Source organism: Tachyglossus aculeatus, chromosome 16 (genome assembly GCF_015852505.1).
Source record: "Tachyglossus aculeatus isolate mTacAcu1 chromosome 16, mTacAcu1.pri, whole genome shotgun sequence".
Taxonomy (NCBI): Eukaryota; Metazoa; Chordata; class Mammalia; order Monotremata; family Tachyglossidae; genus Tachyglossus; species Tachyglossus aculeatus.
In genome coordinates, this window is record NC_052081.1 from 2379579 (window position 1) to 2399682 (window position 20104).

A 20104-nucleotide genomic window follows, 5' to 3' on the forward strand; every position below is an offset into this window, starting at 1 on the left:
TGTGGGGAAGGGAAGGAGGTAAGATGGGGGGATGGAGAGGGGGATGAGGGGGAGAGGAAGGAAGGGGCTCGGTCTGGGAAGGCTTCCTGGAGGAGGTGAGCTCTCAGCAGGGCCTTGAAGGGAGGAAGAGAGCGAGCTGGGCGGAGGGGCAGAGGGATTGGGGGCATTCCAGGCCCGGGGGAGGACGTGGGCCGGGGGTCGATGGCGGGACAGGCGAGAACGAGGTACAGTGAGGAGATTAGCGGTGGAGGAGCGGAGGGTGCGGGCTGATCAAAACCTCCTCGCGCCGACTTCGACTGTGGTCGCCATGTGGGACGAAGGCTGTGATTTATTTTCCTTGTACACATTTATTCTACTTATTTTATTCTGTTAATAAGTTTTGTTTTGTTGTCTGTCTCCCCCTTCTAGATCGTGAGCCCCCCGTTGGGTAGGGACCGTCTCTAGATGTTGCCAACTTGGACTTCCCAAGCGCTTAGTACGGTGCTCTGCACACAGTAAGCGCTCAATAAATACGATTGAATGAATGAATGGGGCGGAGCAGGATTAGAACCCAGGTCCTTCTGGCTCCCACGCCAGGGCTCCACCCCCTGAGCCACACTGCTTCTCTGATTCCGGCTCTGCCGATGGCCCTCTGTGTGACCCTGAGCAAGTCACTTCTCTGTGCCTCATTTACCTCATCTGTAAAATGGGGATGAAGATGGCGAGCCCCACGTGGGGCAACCCGATCACCTTGCATCCCCCCCAGCACTTAGAACAGTGCTTCCCATATAGTAAGCGCCTAACAAATACCATCATCATCCAACTTGTACTTCCCAAGCGCTTAGTACAGTGCTCTGCACAGTAAGCGCTCAATAAATACGACTGAATGAATGAACGAATACGATTGATTGATTGCGTCCGACCCGATAAACTTGGATCGACTTCAGTGTTCCTAACAGTGCTCGATGACTGATAAGCCCGCCCTCCTAGACCGTGAGCCCGCTGTTCTTTCCGAGCGCTTAGTACAGTGCTCTGCGTAAATGCGACTGACTGACTGAATAATAATAAGAAGAATAATAATAATTGGCATTTGTTAAGCGCTTACTATGTGCAAAGCACCGTTCTAAGCGCTGGGGAGGATACAGGGTGATCAGGTTGTCCCACGGGGGGCTCACGGTCTTAATCCACATTTTACAGATGAGGTAACTGAGGCCCAGAGAAGTTAAGCGACTTGCCCAAGATCACACAGCAGACACGTGGCGGAGTCGGGATTCGAACCCATGACTTCTGACTCCAAAGCCCGGGCTCTTTCCACTGAGCCACGCTGCTTCTCTAATAAGCGCTTAATACCGCTGAACAAAAAGCCCCTCGAAATGCACTTGGGAAATTGAATGTACTGAGTCCTCGATCCTAAAACGTGTCACCCCCTCCCGGGCCTCAGTTTCCTCATCTGGTCAACGGGAATGAGTCAGACGGCGAACCCCGTGGGGGACAGGCGTTGTGGCCAATTTCACAACCGATAACAGCGCTCTGAGCGCGTGGCACAGAGTGGGCACGAACGCCGGCCACCGGCATACTCGGGACCGACGCCGGGCCCCGGGCTGGTCCTGTGGAGAAAAACTCGGCCAGGGACGCGGCCCTCGGGAAGCAGCGTGGCTCAGTGGAAAGAGCCCGGGCTTTGGGGTCTGAGGTCATGGGTTCAAATCCCAACTGTCAAGTCACTTCACTTCTCTGGGCCTCAGTGACCTCATCTGGAAAATGGGGATGAAGACTGGGAGCCCCCCCGTGGGACAACCTGATCACCTTGTTACCTCCCCAGCGCTTAGAGCGGTGCTTTGCACATAGTAAGCACTTAATAAATGCCATTATTATTATTATTAAATGTCAGCTGGGTGACTTTGGGCAAGTCACTTCAAGTCACTTAACTTCCCCGTGCCTGTTACCTCAACTGTAAAATGGGGATGAAGACTGTGAGCCGCCCGTGGGACAACCTTGTAACCTCCCCAGTGCTTAGAACAGTGCTTTGCACATAGTAAGCGCTTAACAAATGCCATCATTATTATTATTCTCAGGGCCTCAGTTCCCTCATCTGGAAAATGGGGATGAAGACTGTGAGCCCCCCGTGGGACAACCTGATCACCTTGTTACCTCCCCAGCACTTAGAACGGTGCTTTGCACATAGTAAGTGCTTAATAAATGCCATTAAGGGACTGTCTGTATGTGTTGCTGACTTGTACTTCCCAAGTGCTTAATGCTCTGCACACAGTAAGCACTCAATAAATACGATTGATTGATTATTGATTGCCAGCTGGGTGACTTTGGGCAAGTCACTTCATTTCTCTGAGCCTCAGTTCCCTCATCTGGAAAATGGGGATGAAGACTGGGAGCCCCCCGTGGGACAACCTCATCACCTTGTTACCTCCCCAGCGCTTAGAACAGTGCTTTGCACATAGTAAGCGCTTAATAAATGCCATTATTATTATTATTAGTTGTCAGCTGGGTGACTTTGGGCAAATCACTTCATTTCTCTGAGCCTCAGTTCCCTCATCTGGAAAATGGAGATGAAGACTGTGAGCCCCCCGTGGGACAACCTGATCACCTTGTTACCTTCCTCAGCGCTTAGAACGGTGCTTTGCACATAGTAAGCGCTTAACAAATGCCATTATTATTACTATTAAATGTCAGCTGGGTGACTTTGGGCAAGTCACTTCATTTCTCAGGGCCTCAGTTCCCTCATCTGGAAACTGGGGATGAAGACTGGGAGCCCCCCGTGGGACAACCTGATCACCTTGTTACCTCCCCAGCGCTTAGAACGGTGCTTTGCACATAGTAAGCGCTTAACAAATGCCATTATTATTATTATTAAATGTCAGCTGGGTGACTTTGGGCAAGTCACTTCATTTCTCAGGGCCTCAGTTCCCTCATCCGGAAACTGGGGATGAAGACTGGGAGCCCCCCGTGGGACAACCTGATCACCTTGTAACCTCCCCAGCGCTTAGAACGGTGCTTTGCACATAGTAAGCGCTTAACAAATGCCATTATTATTATTATTATTAAATGTCAGCTGGGTGACTTTGGGCAAGTCACTTCATTTCTCAGGGCCTCAGTTCCCTCATCTGGAAACTGGGGATGAAGACTGGGAGCCCCCCGTGGAACAACCTGATCACCTTGTTACGTCCCCAGAGCTTAGAACGGTGCTTTGCACATAGTAAGCGCTTAACAAATGCCATTATTATTATTATTAAATGTCAGCCGGGTGACTTTGGGCAAGTCACTTCATTTCTCAGGGCCTCAGTTCCCTCATCTGGAAACTGGGGATGAAGACTGGGAGCCCCCCGTGGGACAACCTGATCACCTTGTAACCTCCCCAGCGCTTAGAACGGTGCTTTGCACATAGTAAGCGCTTAACAAATGCCATTATTATTATTATTATTAAATGTCAGCTGGGTGACTTTGGGCAAGTCACTTCATTTCTCAGGGCCTCAGTTCCCTCATCTGGAAAATGGGGATGAAGAGTGAGAGCCCCATGTGGGACAACCTGATCACCTTGTTACCTCCCCAGTGCTTAGAACAGTGCTTAATAAATGCCATTTAAAAAAAAGGAGTGGGGGGGGAGGAGGTTTCGGTGGGTTTAGGGGTGTCCCACCCGCCGCGTGGGAGGGGGTGTCCCGTCTTCATTGATATTTGTGGAGCACTGGCGTCCGCTGTGCGTGGCACGGTCTCCGCCCTCTGAGCGGTGGCGAGGGGTCACTCCTGATGGGCAGCGGGGGTCCGCCCCCTCCTCCTTCGGCCGACCCCGAAAATCCCGGGCATCTCTCCAGTCCCCCGCTGACTCAGGCCTGAAGTCGGCCCCGTGGTTCCTCCCCCGTCCGCCGAAGGCCCGAAAAAGGGAACCGAGAGTTGCCTCCCGATGGGACCCCCTTCCCCGCGGGCGGGACCCGCTCGCGGGTGGCCGTTTCCGGACGCGGAGGCGGCGGGCTCCGACGGGAAGGGGGACCCCCCGCTGCCCCCCACCCCCGACGGCCGCTCTTCTGGTCGACAGGAAACACGCTTTTCATAAAGGAAATCGCATCGGCTGTTTTGTTCGGGTGGCGGCGGCGGGTGGGGAGGAGAGGCACGGCCGGCGACTTGGCACCACGCGGCGCGGCCGGACCCCGGGGACGTTCGAGGGGGCCGCCTGACTCACCGGGAGCGGGAAATGGGGCGTTGCTTCAACTTTCTCCTCCCGTGGCCCCGGAGTGACCGCCCGCCGGCCAGTCCCCCGGCCTCGGGTGGGCCGGCCGAGTCCGGTGGGTCCCGGGATGGGCCTAGGATTTTTCCGCCGCCCCCGCCGAGGGCGGGTTCCTGGGGAGGCTCAGCAGCGCCTCGATTTTCCGGATGTCCTCTTCCGTCTGCTTCTCCCGCAGGGCGGTCTCCATCTCCTCGGCGAGCGTGTGGGTGGCCTGCAGCCGGGACCTCCTGAGGCCGGCGGAACCGGGGACGGAGACAAGAACAGGAATTAATCGTTGTGATAGCTCAGCGCTTCCTATAATAATAAAAATGATGGTATTTGTTAAGCGCTAAAGCACTGTTCTAAGCACTGGGAGGGGGTACGAGGCAACCGGGTTGTCCCACGTGAGGCTCGCGGTCTTCACCCCCATTTTCCAGATGAGGCCCAGATGAAGTCACCCAGCTGGCAACTGGCGGAGCTGGGATTTGAACCCACGACCTCGGACTCCAAAGCCCGGGCTCTTCCCACTGAGCCATCATCATCATCATCATCAATCGTATTTATTGAGCACTGTACTAAGCGCTTGGGAAGTACAAATTGGCATCACATAGAGACCGTCCCTACCCAACAGTGGGCTCACAGTCTAAAAGGGGGAGACAGAGAACAAAACCAAACATACCAACAAAATAAAATAAATAGGATAGATATGTACAAGTAAAATAAATAAATAGAGTAATAAATATGTACAACCATAATAAATAGGAGCCATGCTGGGGCCAGGCCCTGTACTGGGCGTCGGGGTGGCTACAAGGAGCAGCGTGGCTCGGTGGAGAGAGCCCGGGCTTGGGAGTCTAATCCCGGCTTGTCCGCTGTGTGACTTTGGGCAAGTCCCTCAGGTCACAGAGGGAGCTCAATAAATACCATCGCGGCATTTCTTCGGTTCTTCACAGCTCTCAAACCGTGAGGGGTATTTATTGAGCTCCCTCTGTGACCTGAGGGACTTGCCCGAAGTCACACAGGTCACAGAGGGAGCTCAATAAATACCATCGCGGCATTTCTTCGGTTCTTCACAGCTCTCAAACCGTGAGGGGTGTTTATTGAGCTCCCTCTGTGACCTGAGGGACTTGCCCGAAGTCACACAGGTCACAGAGGGAGCTCAATAAATGCCATCGCGGCATTTCTTCGGTTCTTCACAGCTCTCAAACCGTGAGGGGTATTTATTGAGCTCCCTCTGTGACCTGAGGGACTTGCCCGAAGTCACACAGGTCACAGAGGGAGCTCAATAAATGCCATCGCGGCATTTCTTCGGTTCTTCACAGCTCTCAAACCGTGAGGGGTGTTTATTGAGCTCCCTCTGTGACCTGAGGGACTCGCCCAAAGTCACACAGGTCACAGAGGGAGCTCAATAAATGCCATCGCGGCATTTCTTCGGTTCTTCACAGCTCTCAAACCGTGAGGGGTATTTATTGAGCTCCCTCTGTGACCTGAGGGACTTGCCCGAAGTCACACAGGTCACAGAGGGAGCTCAATAAATGCCATCGCGGCATTTCTTCGGTTCTTCACAGCTCTCAAACCGTGAGGGGTGTTTACTGAGCTCCCTCTGTGACCTGAGGGACTTGCCCGAAGTCACACAGGTCACAGAGGGAGCTCAATAAATACCATCGCGGCATTTCTTCGGTTCTTCACAGCTCTCAAACCGTGAGGGGTATTTATTGGGCGCTTCCTGTGCGCCGGACTGAGCCTGGCGATGGGTGGGCACGGGTGGCAGGGAAGGGGTCGGCGGGCTCACCATTCCTCCAGCTTGAGCTGGTAGAGTTCCCGCCGCTCTCTCCGCCGTCTTTCCCACGCCGTCTCCCCGTACAGCTTCTGCACGGCCGTCAGCCCGCTCCCGGCCAGCGCCCTGCCAAGGCGACCGGGCGGGCTAGCCAAGGGAGACCGAGGCACCGGGGGCGCGTACTACGCTGTCCCCTCCCAAGGGTCAAGAGGTAGTTTAGGGGGCGTCGGGTCCTGTTTGGACAGGAGCGTGAGGGTGGAGGGCTCAGAGGGCATCCTGGGTGGCCACTCAGCACTCCGCACCCCGCGGGCGTCCAGCGAAGAGCCCGGCACGCGGCAGACACTCATTCATTTATTCCATCGTATTTATCGAGCGCTTACTGCGTGCAGAGCACTGGACTAAGCGCTCGGGAAGTACAAGTTGGCAACATATAGAGACGGTCCCTACCGCTCGGCCTCGATGAGGGGGACGATGGTTGGGGCCGGAGGGGCCGGCCCTGCCCTTCACCACCGCGGGCGGCCCCCAGAGACTCTGATAATAATAATGATGGCATTTATTAAGCGCTTACTATGTGCAAAGCACTGTTCTAAGCGCTGGGGAGGTTACCAGGTGATCAGGGTATCCCACGGGGGGCTCCCAGCCTTCATCCCCATTTTCCAGATGAGGGAACTGAGGCCCAGAGAAGTTAAGTAACTAGCCCAAAGTCACCCAGCTGACAATTGGCAGAGTTGGGATTTGAACCCATGACCTCCGACTCCAAAGCTACTGAGCCACGCTGCTGCTCTCCGGCACGTCCGTGCGGCCCGGCCCCACTCACCCCAGCAAGGCTCCGAACACGCTGCCGCCCACCAGGCCGGCCAGGCCCAGCTGCATCCGGAACAGGCCGCCCGTCACCCCTGAAACGCAACCGGACGAGAGAGGGGTCAGCCCCGGGGGGGGGGGGACGGCCGGCAGGGGGAGGCCCGCCTCGGTTCGCCGCGCCGCCTCTGTCGCCCGGGTGACGCGGGGGAGTGGACACCACCTTGGTCGCCCAGGGTGGTGGAAAAGAAAGAAAGAAAGGAAAGAAGGAAGAGGAAGGAAGGAAGAAGGGAAGGGAAGGGAAAAAGAAAGAGAGAGAGAAGGAAGGAAGGAAGGAAGGAGGGAGGGAGGGAAGGAAGGAAGGAAGGAAGGAAGGAAGGAAGGAAGGAAGGAAGGAAGGAAGGAAGGAAGGAAGGAAGGAAGGAAAGAGGGAGGGAGCGGGAGGGAGGAAGGAGGGAGGGAGGGGGAGGGAGAGAGAGAGAGAGAGAGGGAGAGAGGGAGAGAGAGAGAGAGGAAGAGAGGAAGGAAGGAAGGAAGGAAGGAAGGAAGGAAGGAAGGAAGGAAGGAAGGAAGGAAGGAAGGAAGGAAGGAAGGAAGGAAAGAGGGAGGGAGGGGGAGGGAGGGGGGGGAGAGAGGGGGGGGAGAGAGAGAGGAAGGAAGGAAGGAAGGAAAGAAAGAAAGAAAGAAAGAAAGAAAAAGAAAGAAAGAAAGAAAGAAAGAAGAAAGGAAGAAAGGAAGAAAGGAAGAAAGAAAGGAAGAAAGGAAGGAAGGAAGGAAGGAAGGAAGAGAAAGAAAGAAAGAAAGAAAGAAAGAAAGAAAGAAAGAAAGAAAGAAAGAAAGAAAGAAAGAAAGGAAGGAAGGAAGGAAGGAAGGAAGGAAGGAAGGAAGGAAGGAAGGAAGTAAGGAAGGAAGAGGAAGAAAGAAAGAGTGGGCTGGTGGCGAGGAGGGTCAGCCGGCCCTCCTCCGTTGCAGGGGTCGGCCTGGACCCCTCCAGCGCTCTCACCTCCGGCCACGACGAAATGGCTCAGGGCGTCCTTGTCCCGATACACGGTCAAGGCGGTGCTCACCGAGCTGCAGGCAAAGGACAGCGGGGGAGTCAAACGGCCCCCGGGAGGCCCCCCGACCCCCAAAATGCGCGGCCAGCATAGACTGTGAGCCCACTGTTGGGTAGGGACTGTATATGTTGACGACTCTCATCCTATCCCGTCTGGACTACTGCATCAGCCTTCTCTCTGATCTCCCATCCTCGTGTCTCTCTCCACTTCAATCCATACTTCACGCCTCTGCCCGGATCGTCTTTGTCCAGAAACGCTCTGGGCATGTTACTCCCCTCCTCAAAAATCTCCAGTGGCTACCAAGCAATCTGCGCATCAGGCAGAAACTCCTCATCCTGGGCTTCAAGGCCGTCCATCCCCTCGCCCCCTCCTACCTCACCTCCCTTCTGTCCTTCTCCAGCCCAGCCCGCACCCTCCGCTCCTCCACCGCTGATCTCCTCACCGTACCTCGCTCTCGCCCGTCCCGCCATCGACCCCCGGCCCACATCCTCCCCCGGGCCTGGAATGCCCCCAATCCCTCTGCCCCTCCGCCCAGCTGGCTCTCTTCCTCCCTTCAAGGCCCTGCTGAGAGCTCACCTCCTCCAGGAGGCCTTCCCAGACTGAGCCCCTTCCTTCCTCTCCCCGTCCCCCTCTCCATCCCCCCCATCTTACCTCCTTCCCTTCCCCACAGCACCTGTACATATGTATATATGTTTGTACATATTTATTACTCTATTTATTTATTTTATTTATACATATCTATTCTATTTATTTTATTTTGTTAGTATGTTTGGTTTTGTTCTCTGTCTCCCCCTTTTAGACTGTGAGCCCACTGTTGGGTAGGGACTGTCTCTATATGTTGCCAATTTGGACTTCCCAAGCGCTTAGTACAGTGCTCTGCACATAGTAAGCGCTCAATAAATACGATTGATGATGATGATGATGACTCGGACTTCCCAAGCGCTTAGTCCAGTGCTCTGCACAAAGTAAGCGCTCAATAAATACGACTGAATGAATGAATGAATGAATGAACCTCCGTGCCCAGCAGGCACGCGACAGATACCGCCGACCGCCCCCCGGGCGTTGAGGCTTGGGGGCGGGAGATGGCCAAAGCTTTATTTTTTAAAATGGTATTTGTTAAGCGCTTACTATGCGCCCCTCTAGACTGGAAGCTCGCTGTGGGCAGAGAACACGTCTACCAACTCTGCAATATTGTACTTTCCCAAGCGCTTAGTACAGTGCTCTGCGATCAATCGATAATAATAATAATGGCATTTATTAAGCACTTACTATGTGCAAAGCACTGTTCTAAGCGCTGGGGAGGTGACAAGGTGATCAGGTTGTCCCACGGGGGGCTCGCAGTCTTCATCCCCATTTTCCAGATGAGGGAACTGAGGCACAGAGAAGTGAAGTGACTTGCCCAAAGTCACACAGCTGACAACTGGCGGAGCCAGGATTTGAACCCATGCCCTCTGACTCCAAAGCCCGGGCTCTTTCCACTGAGCCACGCTGCTTCCCCGTGGGACAACCTGACCACCTTGTAAACTCCCCAGCACTTAGAACAGTGCTTTGCACATAGTAAGTGCTTAACAAATGCCATCATTATTATCATTATTATTCTATGCCTCAGTCCCCTCATCTGTAAAATGGGGATGAAGGTTGTGAGTCCCACATGGGACAACATGATCACTTTGTATCCTCCCCAGCGCTTAGAGTGGTGATTTGCACATAGTAAGCGCTTAACAAACACCATAATTATTATGGCAGTAATAATAATAATTAATAATAATAATTCTCTGAGGCCCAGAGAATAATAATTATTATCATTATCATCCCCATTATCATCCCCATTATCATTATTATTCTCTGGGCCTCAGTCCCCACATCTGTAACATGGGGATGAAGATTGTGAGCCCCACATGGGACAACCTGATCACTCTGTATCCTCGGTGCTTGGCACACAGTAGGCGCTTAACAAATACCACCATTATTATGGCAATAATAACTAATTAATTAATTATATATGATTGATCATATATAATTATATATTATATATTTCATATGTAATTATGATAATTAATAATAATTCTCTGGGGCCCAGAGAGTAATTATGATAATAATAATAACTATTGTAATGAAGATAATTATTGATATCAATGTTGATTGATTGATGTTGATATATTATTGATTATTGATATTGATAATTATATGATAATGATAATAATTATTATCATTATCATCCCCATTATCATTATTATTCTCTGGGCCTCAGTCCCCTCTTCTGTAACACGGGGATGAAGATTGTGAGCCCCACAATGGGACAACCTGATCACTCTGTATCCTCGGTGCTTGGCACACAGTAGGCGCTTAACAAATACCACCATCATTATGGCAACAATAACTAATTCATTAATTAATTATATGTGATTAATCATATATAATTATATATTTTATATGTAATTATGATAATTAATAATAATTCTCTGTGGCCCAGAGAGTAGTAATGATAATAATAATAACTATTATAATGATGATAATTATTGATATCAATCAATGTTGATTGATGTTGATATATTATTGATTATTGATATTGATAATTATATGATAATGATGATAATTATTATCATTATCATTCTCTGGGCCTCAGTCCCCTCATCTGTAACACGGGGATGAAGACTGGGAGCCCCACATGGGGACAACCCGATGGCTCTGTATCCTCGGTGCTGGGCACATAGGAGGCGCTTAACAAATACCATCATTATTATGGTAATAATAATTAATAATAATTAATAACAATTAATAATAATTCTCTGAGGCCCAGAGAATTATTATTGTGATGATAGTTATTTATATCAATATTGATATCAATCAATACTGATTGATATAAATATTGATTGATTGATATTGATGTATTATTGATAAGTGATATTGATAACTATATGATAGTGATGATAATTATTATCATTATTATTCTCTGGGCCTCAGTCCCCTCATCTGTAACACGGGGATGAAGACTGTGAGCCCCACATGGGGTCAACCCAATGGCTCTGTATCCTCGGTGCCTGGCACATAGGAGGCGCTTAACAAATACCATCATCATCATGGTAATAATAATAATTAATTAATAATCAATAACAATTAATGATAATTAATTAGATAATAATTAATGATAATTAATAATGCTGATTCTCTGAAGCCCAGATAATAATAATAATAATTGTGATGATAATTATTGATATCAATACTGATATCAATCAATACTGACTGATATAAATATTGATTGATTGATATTGATGCATTATTGATTATTGATATTGATAACTACATGATAATGATGATTATTATTATTATCATTATTATTCTCTGGGCCCCAGTCCCCTCATCTGTAACACGGGGATGAAGACTGGGAGCCCCACATGGGGACACCCCGATGGCTCTGTATCCTCGGTGCTTGGCACATAGGAGGCGCTTAACAAGTACCATCATTATTATGGCAATAATAATTAACTGATAATCAATAACAATTAATAATTAAATAAATAAATGATCATTAATAATGCTAATTCTCTGAAGCCCAGAGAATAATAATAATGATAATAATAATTGTTGATATCAATCAATACTGATTGGTATAAATATTGATTGATTGATATTGATGTATTATTGATTATTGATATTGATAACTACATGATAATGATGACGATGATTATTATTATTATTCTTCTCTGGGCCCCAGTCCCCTCATCTGTAACACGGGGATGAAGACTGGGAGCCCCACATGGGGACACCCCGATGGCTCTGTATCCTCGGTGCTAGCTGGGCACACAGGAGGCGCTTAACAAATACCATCATTATTATGGTAATAATAATTAATTAATAATCAATAACAATTGATAATAATTAATTAAATAAAAAATAATTGATAATTAATAATGCTGATTTTCTGAAGCCCAGAGAATAATGCTAACAATAATGATAATAATTATTGATATCAATACTGATATCAATCAATACTGATTGGCATAAATATTGATTGATTGATATTGATGTGCTATTGATTATTGATATTGATAACGATGATTATTACCATTATTATTCTCTGGGCCCCAGTCCCCTCATCTGTAACACGGGGATGAAGACTGGGAGCCCCACATGGGGACAACCCGATGGCTCTGTATCCTCGGTGCTTGCTGGGCACACAGGAGGCGCTTAACAAGTACCAAAATGATTATTACTATTATTCCGAAGCGCTTGGAAGGAACAGTTGGGCGGCAGATAGGGACGATCCCCACCCAAGAGCAGTCTCGGGGGGGGAGGCAAAGAAGAAAACGAGTAGACGGGTGGCCCAGCAGACGAGTGGCGGGATGAGACCCCACGACCTTCGGACCCCCGTTAGTTCCCGCGCCCACGTGTGGGGCTCCGCTCCCGTTTCGGGGACGGTGGGGGTGTCCCGTACATCCCCCGGGCCCCGGCGGGGCGGTTCTCACTTGAAGATGGTGACGAAGGCGGCCGTCCTCCAGCTCCAACGCCAGCCGTAGCGCAGGAAGCCACGCAGGGCCACGCGGTGGGCGGATTGCTGCGGGGGGAGAGACCGAGGTGGGTGGTCCAACTTGGACTTCCCAAGCGTACTTCTCCTCCTCCCGCCCGCCCCCCCGGGCCGGGACCGTGGGCCGTGGCGGCTGCCGGGCGCTTACCACAGCGTCCAGGCGGCTGTGGTACATCTCGGCGTGGCTCCGCTCGATGTAGCGCTGCTTGGCTTGATAGAAGGCGGGCAGGCCGCCGTAGGCCCAGCCGATGATGGCCCCCGAAACCGCCGCTTTCAGCACGTTCTCCACCTCCTCCGCCACCGGCTCCGTGTCACTGAGGCGCCGACGGGAGAGTCACCCCGCCGCCCCCGCCGCCCCCGCCATGAAGCCCTCCTCCCTCCGTCCCTCCACCCCGCACCCGCCGCCGCCCCCTCCTCCGGCTTCCGACTTCGGCGTGGCTCGGTGGGAAGAGCCCGGGCCAGTCGCTTGTCGGCTGGGTGACTTTGGGCAAGTCACTTCACTTCTCTGGGCCTCAGTGACCTCATCTGGAAAATGGGGATTAAGACTGTGAGCCCCCCCGCCCCCCCGGGGATAACCTGATCACCTTGTCACCTCCCCAGCGCTTAGAACAGTGCATTGCACATAGGAAGCGCCTGATACCATCAATATTATTATTATTCTCTGGGCCTCAGTGACCTCATCCATAAAATGGGGATGAAGACTGTGAGCCCCACGGGGGACAACCTGATCACCTTGTATCCCCCCACATTGCTTAGAACAGTGCTTCGCACATAGTAAGCGCCTAATGCTATCACTATCATTATTATTCTCTGGGCCTCAGTGACCTCATCTGTAAAATGGGGATGAAGCCTGTGAGCCCCACGGGGGACAACCTGATCACCTTGTATCCCCCCTCATCGCTTAGAACAGTGCTTCGCACATAGTAAGCGCCTAATACCATCAATATTATTATTATTCTCTGGGCCTCAGTTCCCTCATCTGTAAACTGGGGATGAAGCCTGTGAGACCCACAGGGGACAACCTGATCACCTTGTATCCCCCCTAATCGCTTAGAACAGTGCTTCGCACATAGTAAGTGCCTAATATCATCAATATTATTATTATTCTCTGGGCCTCAGTTCCCTCATCTGTAAAATGGGGATGAAGACTGTGAGCCCCAAATGGGACAACCTGATCACCTTGTATCCCCCCACTCGCTTAGAACAGTGCTTCGCACACAGTAAGCGCCTAATACTTAGAGAAGCAGCGTAGCTCAGTGGAAAAAGCACGGGCTTTGGAGTCAGAGGTCATGGGTTCAAATCCAGGCTCTGCCACATGTCTGCTGTGTGACCTTGGGCAAGTCACTTCACTTCTCTGAGCCTCAGTTAACTCATCTGTAAAATGGGGATGAAGACTGTGAGCCCCACGTGGGACAACCTGATCACCTTGTATCCCCCCCCCATCACTTAGAACAGTGCTTTGCACATAGTAAGCGCTTAACAAATGCTATTATTATTATTATTAATACCATCAATATCATTATTAGTCTCTGGGCCTCAGTTCCCTCATCTGTAAAATGGGGGTGAAGACTGTGAGCCCCACAGGGGACAACCTGATCACCTTGTATCCCCTCCAGCGCTTAGAACAGTGCTTCGCACATAGTAAGCGCTTAACAAATGCCTTTGCTTAAGGGACAGAGTCCGGGCCTGGGAATCTGAAGTTCACGCGTTCTGATCCCGGCTCTGCCGCTTGTCCGCTGGGTGACCTTGGGCAAGTCACTTCACATCTCTGGGCCTCAGTGACCTCATCTGGAAAATGGGGACGACGACTGGGACTGAATCTTACTCCCCGTTCAGACGTAAGTAGGAGGGAGAGCGAGGATTGAACCCCCGTTTTGCATTTGAGGAAACGGAGATCCAGAGAATTCATTCATTCATTCAATCGTATTTATTGAGCGCTTACTGTGTGCAGAGCACTGGACTAAGCGCTTTGGGAAGTCCAAGTTGGATGATGATGGTATTTGTTAGGCGCTTACTATGTGGTAAGCACCGTTCTAAGCGCTGGGGGTGGGGGGGGGATACAAGGTGATCGGGTGGTACAAATGAATGAATGAATGAATTACTGAATGAATAGACTCTGCACAAATGAAATAAACAAAATAAATAAATAAATAATAAACAGAATAAATATGTACAAATAAATGAATGAATAAATTTATTTTATTTTGTTAGTATGTTTGGTTTTGTTCTCTGTCTCCCCCTTTTAGACTGCGAGCCCACTGGTGGGTAGGGACTGTCTCTAGATGTTGCCAATTTGTACTTCCCAAGCGCTTAGTCCAGTGCTCTGCACATAGTAAGCGCTCAATAAATACGATCGATGATGATGATGATGATAAACAGAATATGCACAAACAAAATAAATAAATAAATAAACACGCACAGACAAAATAAATAAATAAATAAATGGAGTAATAAACATATACACATATATACAGGTGGTGTGGGGAGGGAAAGGAGGTAAGGCGGGGGGGATGGGGAGGAGGAGGAGGAGAGGAAGGAGGGGGCTGAGTGTGGGAAGGCCTCCTGGAGGAGGTGAGCTCCTTCGGTAGGGCTTTGAAGGGAGGAAGGGAGCGAGCTTGGCGGATGGGCGGAGGGAGGGCATTCCGGGCCAGGGGGAGGACGTGGGCCGTAACACCGTAATTATTATTATTAATTAGACTGTGAGCCCACTGTTGGGTGGGGACCGTCTCTAGATGTTGCCAACTTGGACTTCCCAAGCGCTCAGTCCAGTGCTCTGCACCCAGTGAGCGCTCAATAGATACGATTGACCGATTGCGACTATTACTACCCGTGCTAGGCCGCGCGTCGGCACTTACTCTCGGTCGAAGAGGCTCCTGAGGCGGGCCCAGCCGGAGTCGGGAATGCTGGGGGGCTGGATGCAGCGCGGAGGAGGCGGCGGCAGCAGCTCTGGGGGCGAGTCGGGGCTCCGCTGGGCAGACACGCGGGGCAGGGGGAGGCGCCGCTCCTGGGACCACCACCGCCTCAGGGACCCCCCCGGGGGGCTCTCCATTCCTACCTGGGAAGACACAGCGGGAAGGTCAGCTGAGCCCCTGGAGCTCATCCATCAATCAATCAATCAATCGTATTTATTGAGCGCTTACTATGTGCAGAGCACTGGACTAAGCTCTTGGGAAGTCCAAGTCGGCAACACACAGAGACGGTCCCTACCTTATCACCTTGTAACCTCCCCAGCGCTTAGAACAGGGCTTGGCACATAGTAAGTGCTTAGTAAATGCCATTATCAAGTCACTTCATTCATTCAATCCTATTTATTGAGCGCTTACTGTGTGCAGAGCACTGGACTAAGCGCTTGGGAAGTACAAGTCGGCAACACACAGAGACGGTCCCTCCCCAACAGTGGGCTCACAGTCTAGAAGGGGGAGACAGAGAACACAACCAAACATACTAACAAAATAAAATAAAACAGGTTCAATAATAATAATAATAATGGTATTTGCTAAATGCTTACTATGTGCAAAGCACTGTTCTAAGCGCTGGGGAGGTTACTAGGTGATCGGGTTGTCCCACGGGGGGGCTCACAGTTTTAATCCCCATTTTACAGATGAGGGAACTGAGGCACAGAGCACTTAGAACATAGTAAATCTTCAGAGTATTTATTTTACTTTTACATATTTATTCTATCTATTTTTTTTTGTTAATGTGTTTTGTTTTGTTCTCGGTCTCCCCCTTCTAGACTGTGAGCCCACTGTTGGGTAGGGACCGTCTCTATCTGTTGCCGACTTAGACTTCCCAAGCGCTTAGTACAGTGCCCTGCACACAGTAAGCGCTCAATAAATACGATTGAATGAATGAAGTGACTTGATAATGGCATTTTTTAAGCACTTACTATGTGCCAAGCACTGTTCTAAGCGCTGGGGAGGTTACAAGGTGATCAGGTTGTCCCACGGGGGGCTCACAGTCTTCACCCCCATTTTACAGATGAGGTCACTGAGGCCCAGAGAAGTGAAGTGACTTGCCCAAAGTCACACAGCTGACAGTTGCCGGAGCCGGGATTTGAACCCATGACCTCTGACTCCGAAGCCTAGGCTCTTTCCACTGAGCCACGCTGCTTCTCAAAGTTCAGGGCTCAAAGCTCATTAGGTTCTTCTAGACTGTGAGCCCGCTGTTGGGTAGGGACCGTCTCTATATGTTGCCAACTTGGACTTTCCAAGCGCTTAGTACAGTGCTCTGCAAACAGTAAGCAATCAATAAATACGACTGACTGTTCAAGGTCAAAGGTCGGGGGGAGCGCAGATGGAGCCAAATATCATCAAGATTATTATGATACTTTGGGGAGGTCGTGTGTCCCCCCCCTTAGAACAATAGTAAGTGCTTCACATATGTCATCATTATTAGTAGTAAGTAGTAGTAGTAAGCGCTTAACAAATATCATCATGATTATTATGATACCTTGGGAAGGTCGTGTCCTCCCCACCCTTAGAACATAGTAAGTGCTTCACAAATGTCATCATTATTAGTAGTAGTAGTAGTAAGCGCTTAACAAATATCATCATGATTATTATACTTCGGGAGGTCGTGCCCCCTCTCCCCACCTTAGAACATAGTAAGTGCTTCACAAATGCCATTATTATTATTAGTAGTAGTAGTAAGCGCTTAACAAATATCATCATGATTATTATGATACTTTGGGAAGGTCGTGCCCCCCCCCCCCCCTTAGAACATAGTAAGTGCTTCACAAATGCCATCATTATTATTATTAGTAGTAGTAAGAATAGTAAGTGCTTCACAAATGCCATCATTATTATTAGTAGTAGTAAGTGCTTAACAAATATCATCATGATTATTATGATCCTTTGGGGAGGTCGTGTCCCCCCCCTTTAGAACAATACTAAGTGCTTCACAAATGCCAACATTATTAGTAGTAGTAGTAGTAGTAAGAATAGTAAGTGCTTCACAAATGCCATCATTATTAGTAGTAGTAGTAGTAGTAGTAGTAGTAGTAAGCGCTTAACAAATATCATCATGATTATTATGATACTTTGGGAAGGTCGTGTCCCCCCCCTTAGAACAATAGTAAGTGCTACACAAATGCCATCATTATTATTAGTAGTAGTAGTAAGCGCTTAACAAATATCATCATTATTATGATACTTTGGGGAGGTCGTGCCCCCCCCTTAGAAGATAGTAAGTGCTTCACAAATGCCATCATTATTAGTAATAGTAGTAGTAAGGATAGTAAGTGCTTCACAAATGCCATCATTAGTAGTAGTAGTAGTAGTAGTAGTAGTAGTAGTAGTAGTAGTAGTAAGTGCTTAACAAATATCATCATGATTATTATGATACTTTGGGAAGGTCGTGTTCCCCCCCCACCTTAGAGCATAGTAAGTGCTTCACAACTGCCATCATTAGTAGTAGTAGTAGTAGTATGCGCTTAATATCATCATTATTATGATACTTTGGGGAGGTCGTGCCCCCCCTTAGAACCATAGTAAGTGCTTCACAAATGCCATCATTATTTGTAGTAGTAGTAGTAAGAATAGTTAGTGCTTCACAAATATCATTATTATTAGTAGTAGTAGTAAGCGCTTAACAAATATCATCATGATTATTATGATACTTTGGGAAGGTCGTGTCCTCCCCCCCCCCCCGCCCCACCTTAGAACAATAGTAAGTGCTTCACAAATGCCATCATTAGTAGTAGTAGTAGTAGTAAGAATAGTAAGTGCTTCACAAATGCCATCATTAGTAGTAGTAGTAAGCGCTTAACAAATATCATCATGATTATTATGACACTTTGGGGAGGTCGTGTGTCTCACACACACACACACACACACACACACACACACACACACACACACACACACACACACACACACACACACACACCCCCTCAGCAAGGCCGGCCGGAAGTGGGGCTCGCGGGGGATGCCGGGAGAGGCCTGGATTGGGATGAAGGGGGTTTGGGGTGAAGGGGGTTTAGGGTGTTTAGGGGGTGGGGGTCGGCTTCGACCCCACCCCACGTGGCTCGGGGGTGGCCTCACCTGCCACAGGGGCGACCACCGACCCAACGACCACCGCCCCAACAACCGCCACGGCCGCCTGGGCCTAGTCCTGCTCCTCCTCCTCCCTGGTCCTGCCTGCCGCGGAGGCTGCCGGGAGGTCGCGGGCACCGCCCCCTGCCGGCCGCCCGGGGACACGGCGCCCCGCGGGGAAGGCGCAAAAAGGGCGCATGCGCGCTCTGCCCCCCCTCTCAGGGAGCATGCGCAGCACTTTTCATTCATCATTCATTCATTCCATCCTATTTATTGAGCGCTTACTGGGTGCAGAGCACTGGACCAATCAATCAATCGTGTTTATTGAGCGCTTACTGTGTGCCGAGCACTGGACTAAGCGCTTGGGAAGTCCAAGTTGGCAACATCTAGAGACAGTCCCTACCCAACAGTGGGCTCACAGTCTAGAAGGGGCAGATGGAGAACAAAACAAAAATATACGGCCTTATGCTAAAATGGTTTTATTTCCACAAGATCTACAAAAAAGACGGAGGCTTCAGCCGCGTCGGAGGGACCGGGCGAAGGCGCATTTCCCCCGCCCTGGTTTAAAACTGGCCCCCAGTGTTTTTACGTAATAATGATGATGGCATTTGTATAAAATGGCATTTGTTAAGCACCTACTATATGCAAAGCCCTGCTCTAAGCGCTGGGGAGGATACAAAGTGATCAGGTTGTCCCATGTGGGGCTCAGAGCCTTAATCCCCATTTTACAGATGAGGGAACTGAGGCTCAGGGAAGTTAAGTGACTTGCCCAAGGTCACACAGCAGACATGTGGTGGAGCCGGGATTAGATATATGTGTGTGTATATATATATATATATATATATATAATGGCATTTGTTAAGCACCTACTATGTGCAAAGCACTGCTCTAAACGCTGGGGAGGATACAAGGTGATCAGGTTGTCCCATGTGGGGCTCAGAGTCTTAATCCCCATTTTACAGATGAGGGAACTGAGGCTCAGGCAAGTTAAGTGACTTGCCCAAGGTCACACAGCAGACGTGGTGGAGCCGGGATTAGATAGATAGATAGATAGATAGATAGATAGATAGATAATGGCATTTGTTAAGCACCTACTATGTGCAAAGCACTGCTCTAAGCGCTGGGGAGGATACACAGTGATCAGGTTGTCCCATGTGGGGCTCAGAGCCTTAATCCCCATTTTACAGATGAGGGAACTGAGGCTCAGGGAAGTTAAGTGACTTGCCCAAGGTCACACAGCAGACATGTGGTGGAGCCAGGATTATGTATGTATATATATATACATATATATATATATATGTATATATATATATAAAATGGCATTTGTTAAGCACCTACTATGTGCAAAGCACTGCTCCAAGCGCTGGGGAGGATACAAGATGATCAGGTTGTCCCTCATGGGGCTCACAGTCTTAATTCCCATTTTACAGATGAGGTAACTGAGGCACAGAAAAGTGACTTGCCCAAAGTCACCCAGCTGACAAGCGGCCAAGCCGGGATTTGAACCCACAACCTCTGACTCCAAAGCCCGGGCTCTTTCCCCTGAGACACGCTGCTTCTCTGGGTCGCAGAAGCGACCCTCACAGAAACTTCCCGTTCTCCATCTCCGCAGTGGGACCATCATCATCATCATCATCATCATCATCAACGGTATTTATTGAGCTCTTACTGTGTGAAGAGCACTGTACTAAGCGTTTGGGAAAGAAAGCTACAATATAGTGGGAAGGCAGG

At 49.7% G+C, this 20104-nt stretch overlaps 1 protein-coding gene across 1 annotated transcript; it reads right to left on the minus strand.

Moving 5' to 3' along the window:
* Positions 1–4259: 4259 nt before the first annotated feature.
* TIMMDC1 (translocase of inner mitochondrial membrane domain containing 1) lies at positions 4260–18476 on the minus strand. Its single transcript, XM_038758362.1, has 8 exons — positions 18383–18476; positions 15197–15396; positions 12490–12655; positions 12283–12371; positions 7765–7832; positions 6781–6859; positions 5979–6089; positions 4260–4437 (listed from the first exon to the last, which is right to left on the minus strand). Exons 2-8 carry the CDS (start codon positions 15388–15390, stop codon positions 4287–4289), a joined length of 858 nt encoding a protein of 285 aa, XP_038614290.1. The 5' UTR covers positions 15391–15396; positions 18383–18476; the 3' UTR covers positions 4260–4286.
* Positions 18477–20104: the final 1628 nt, after the last annotated feature.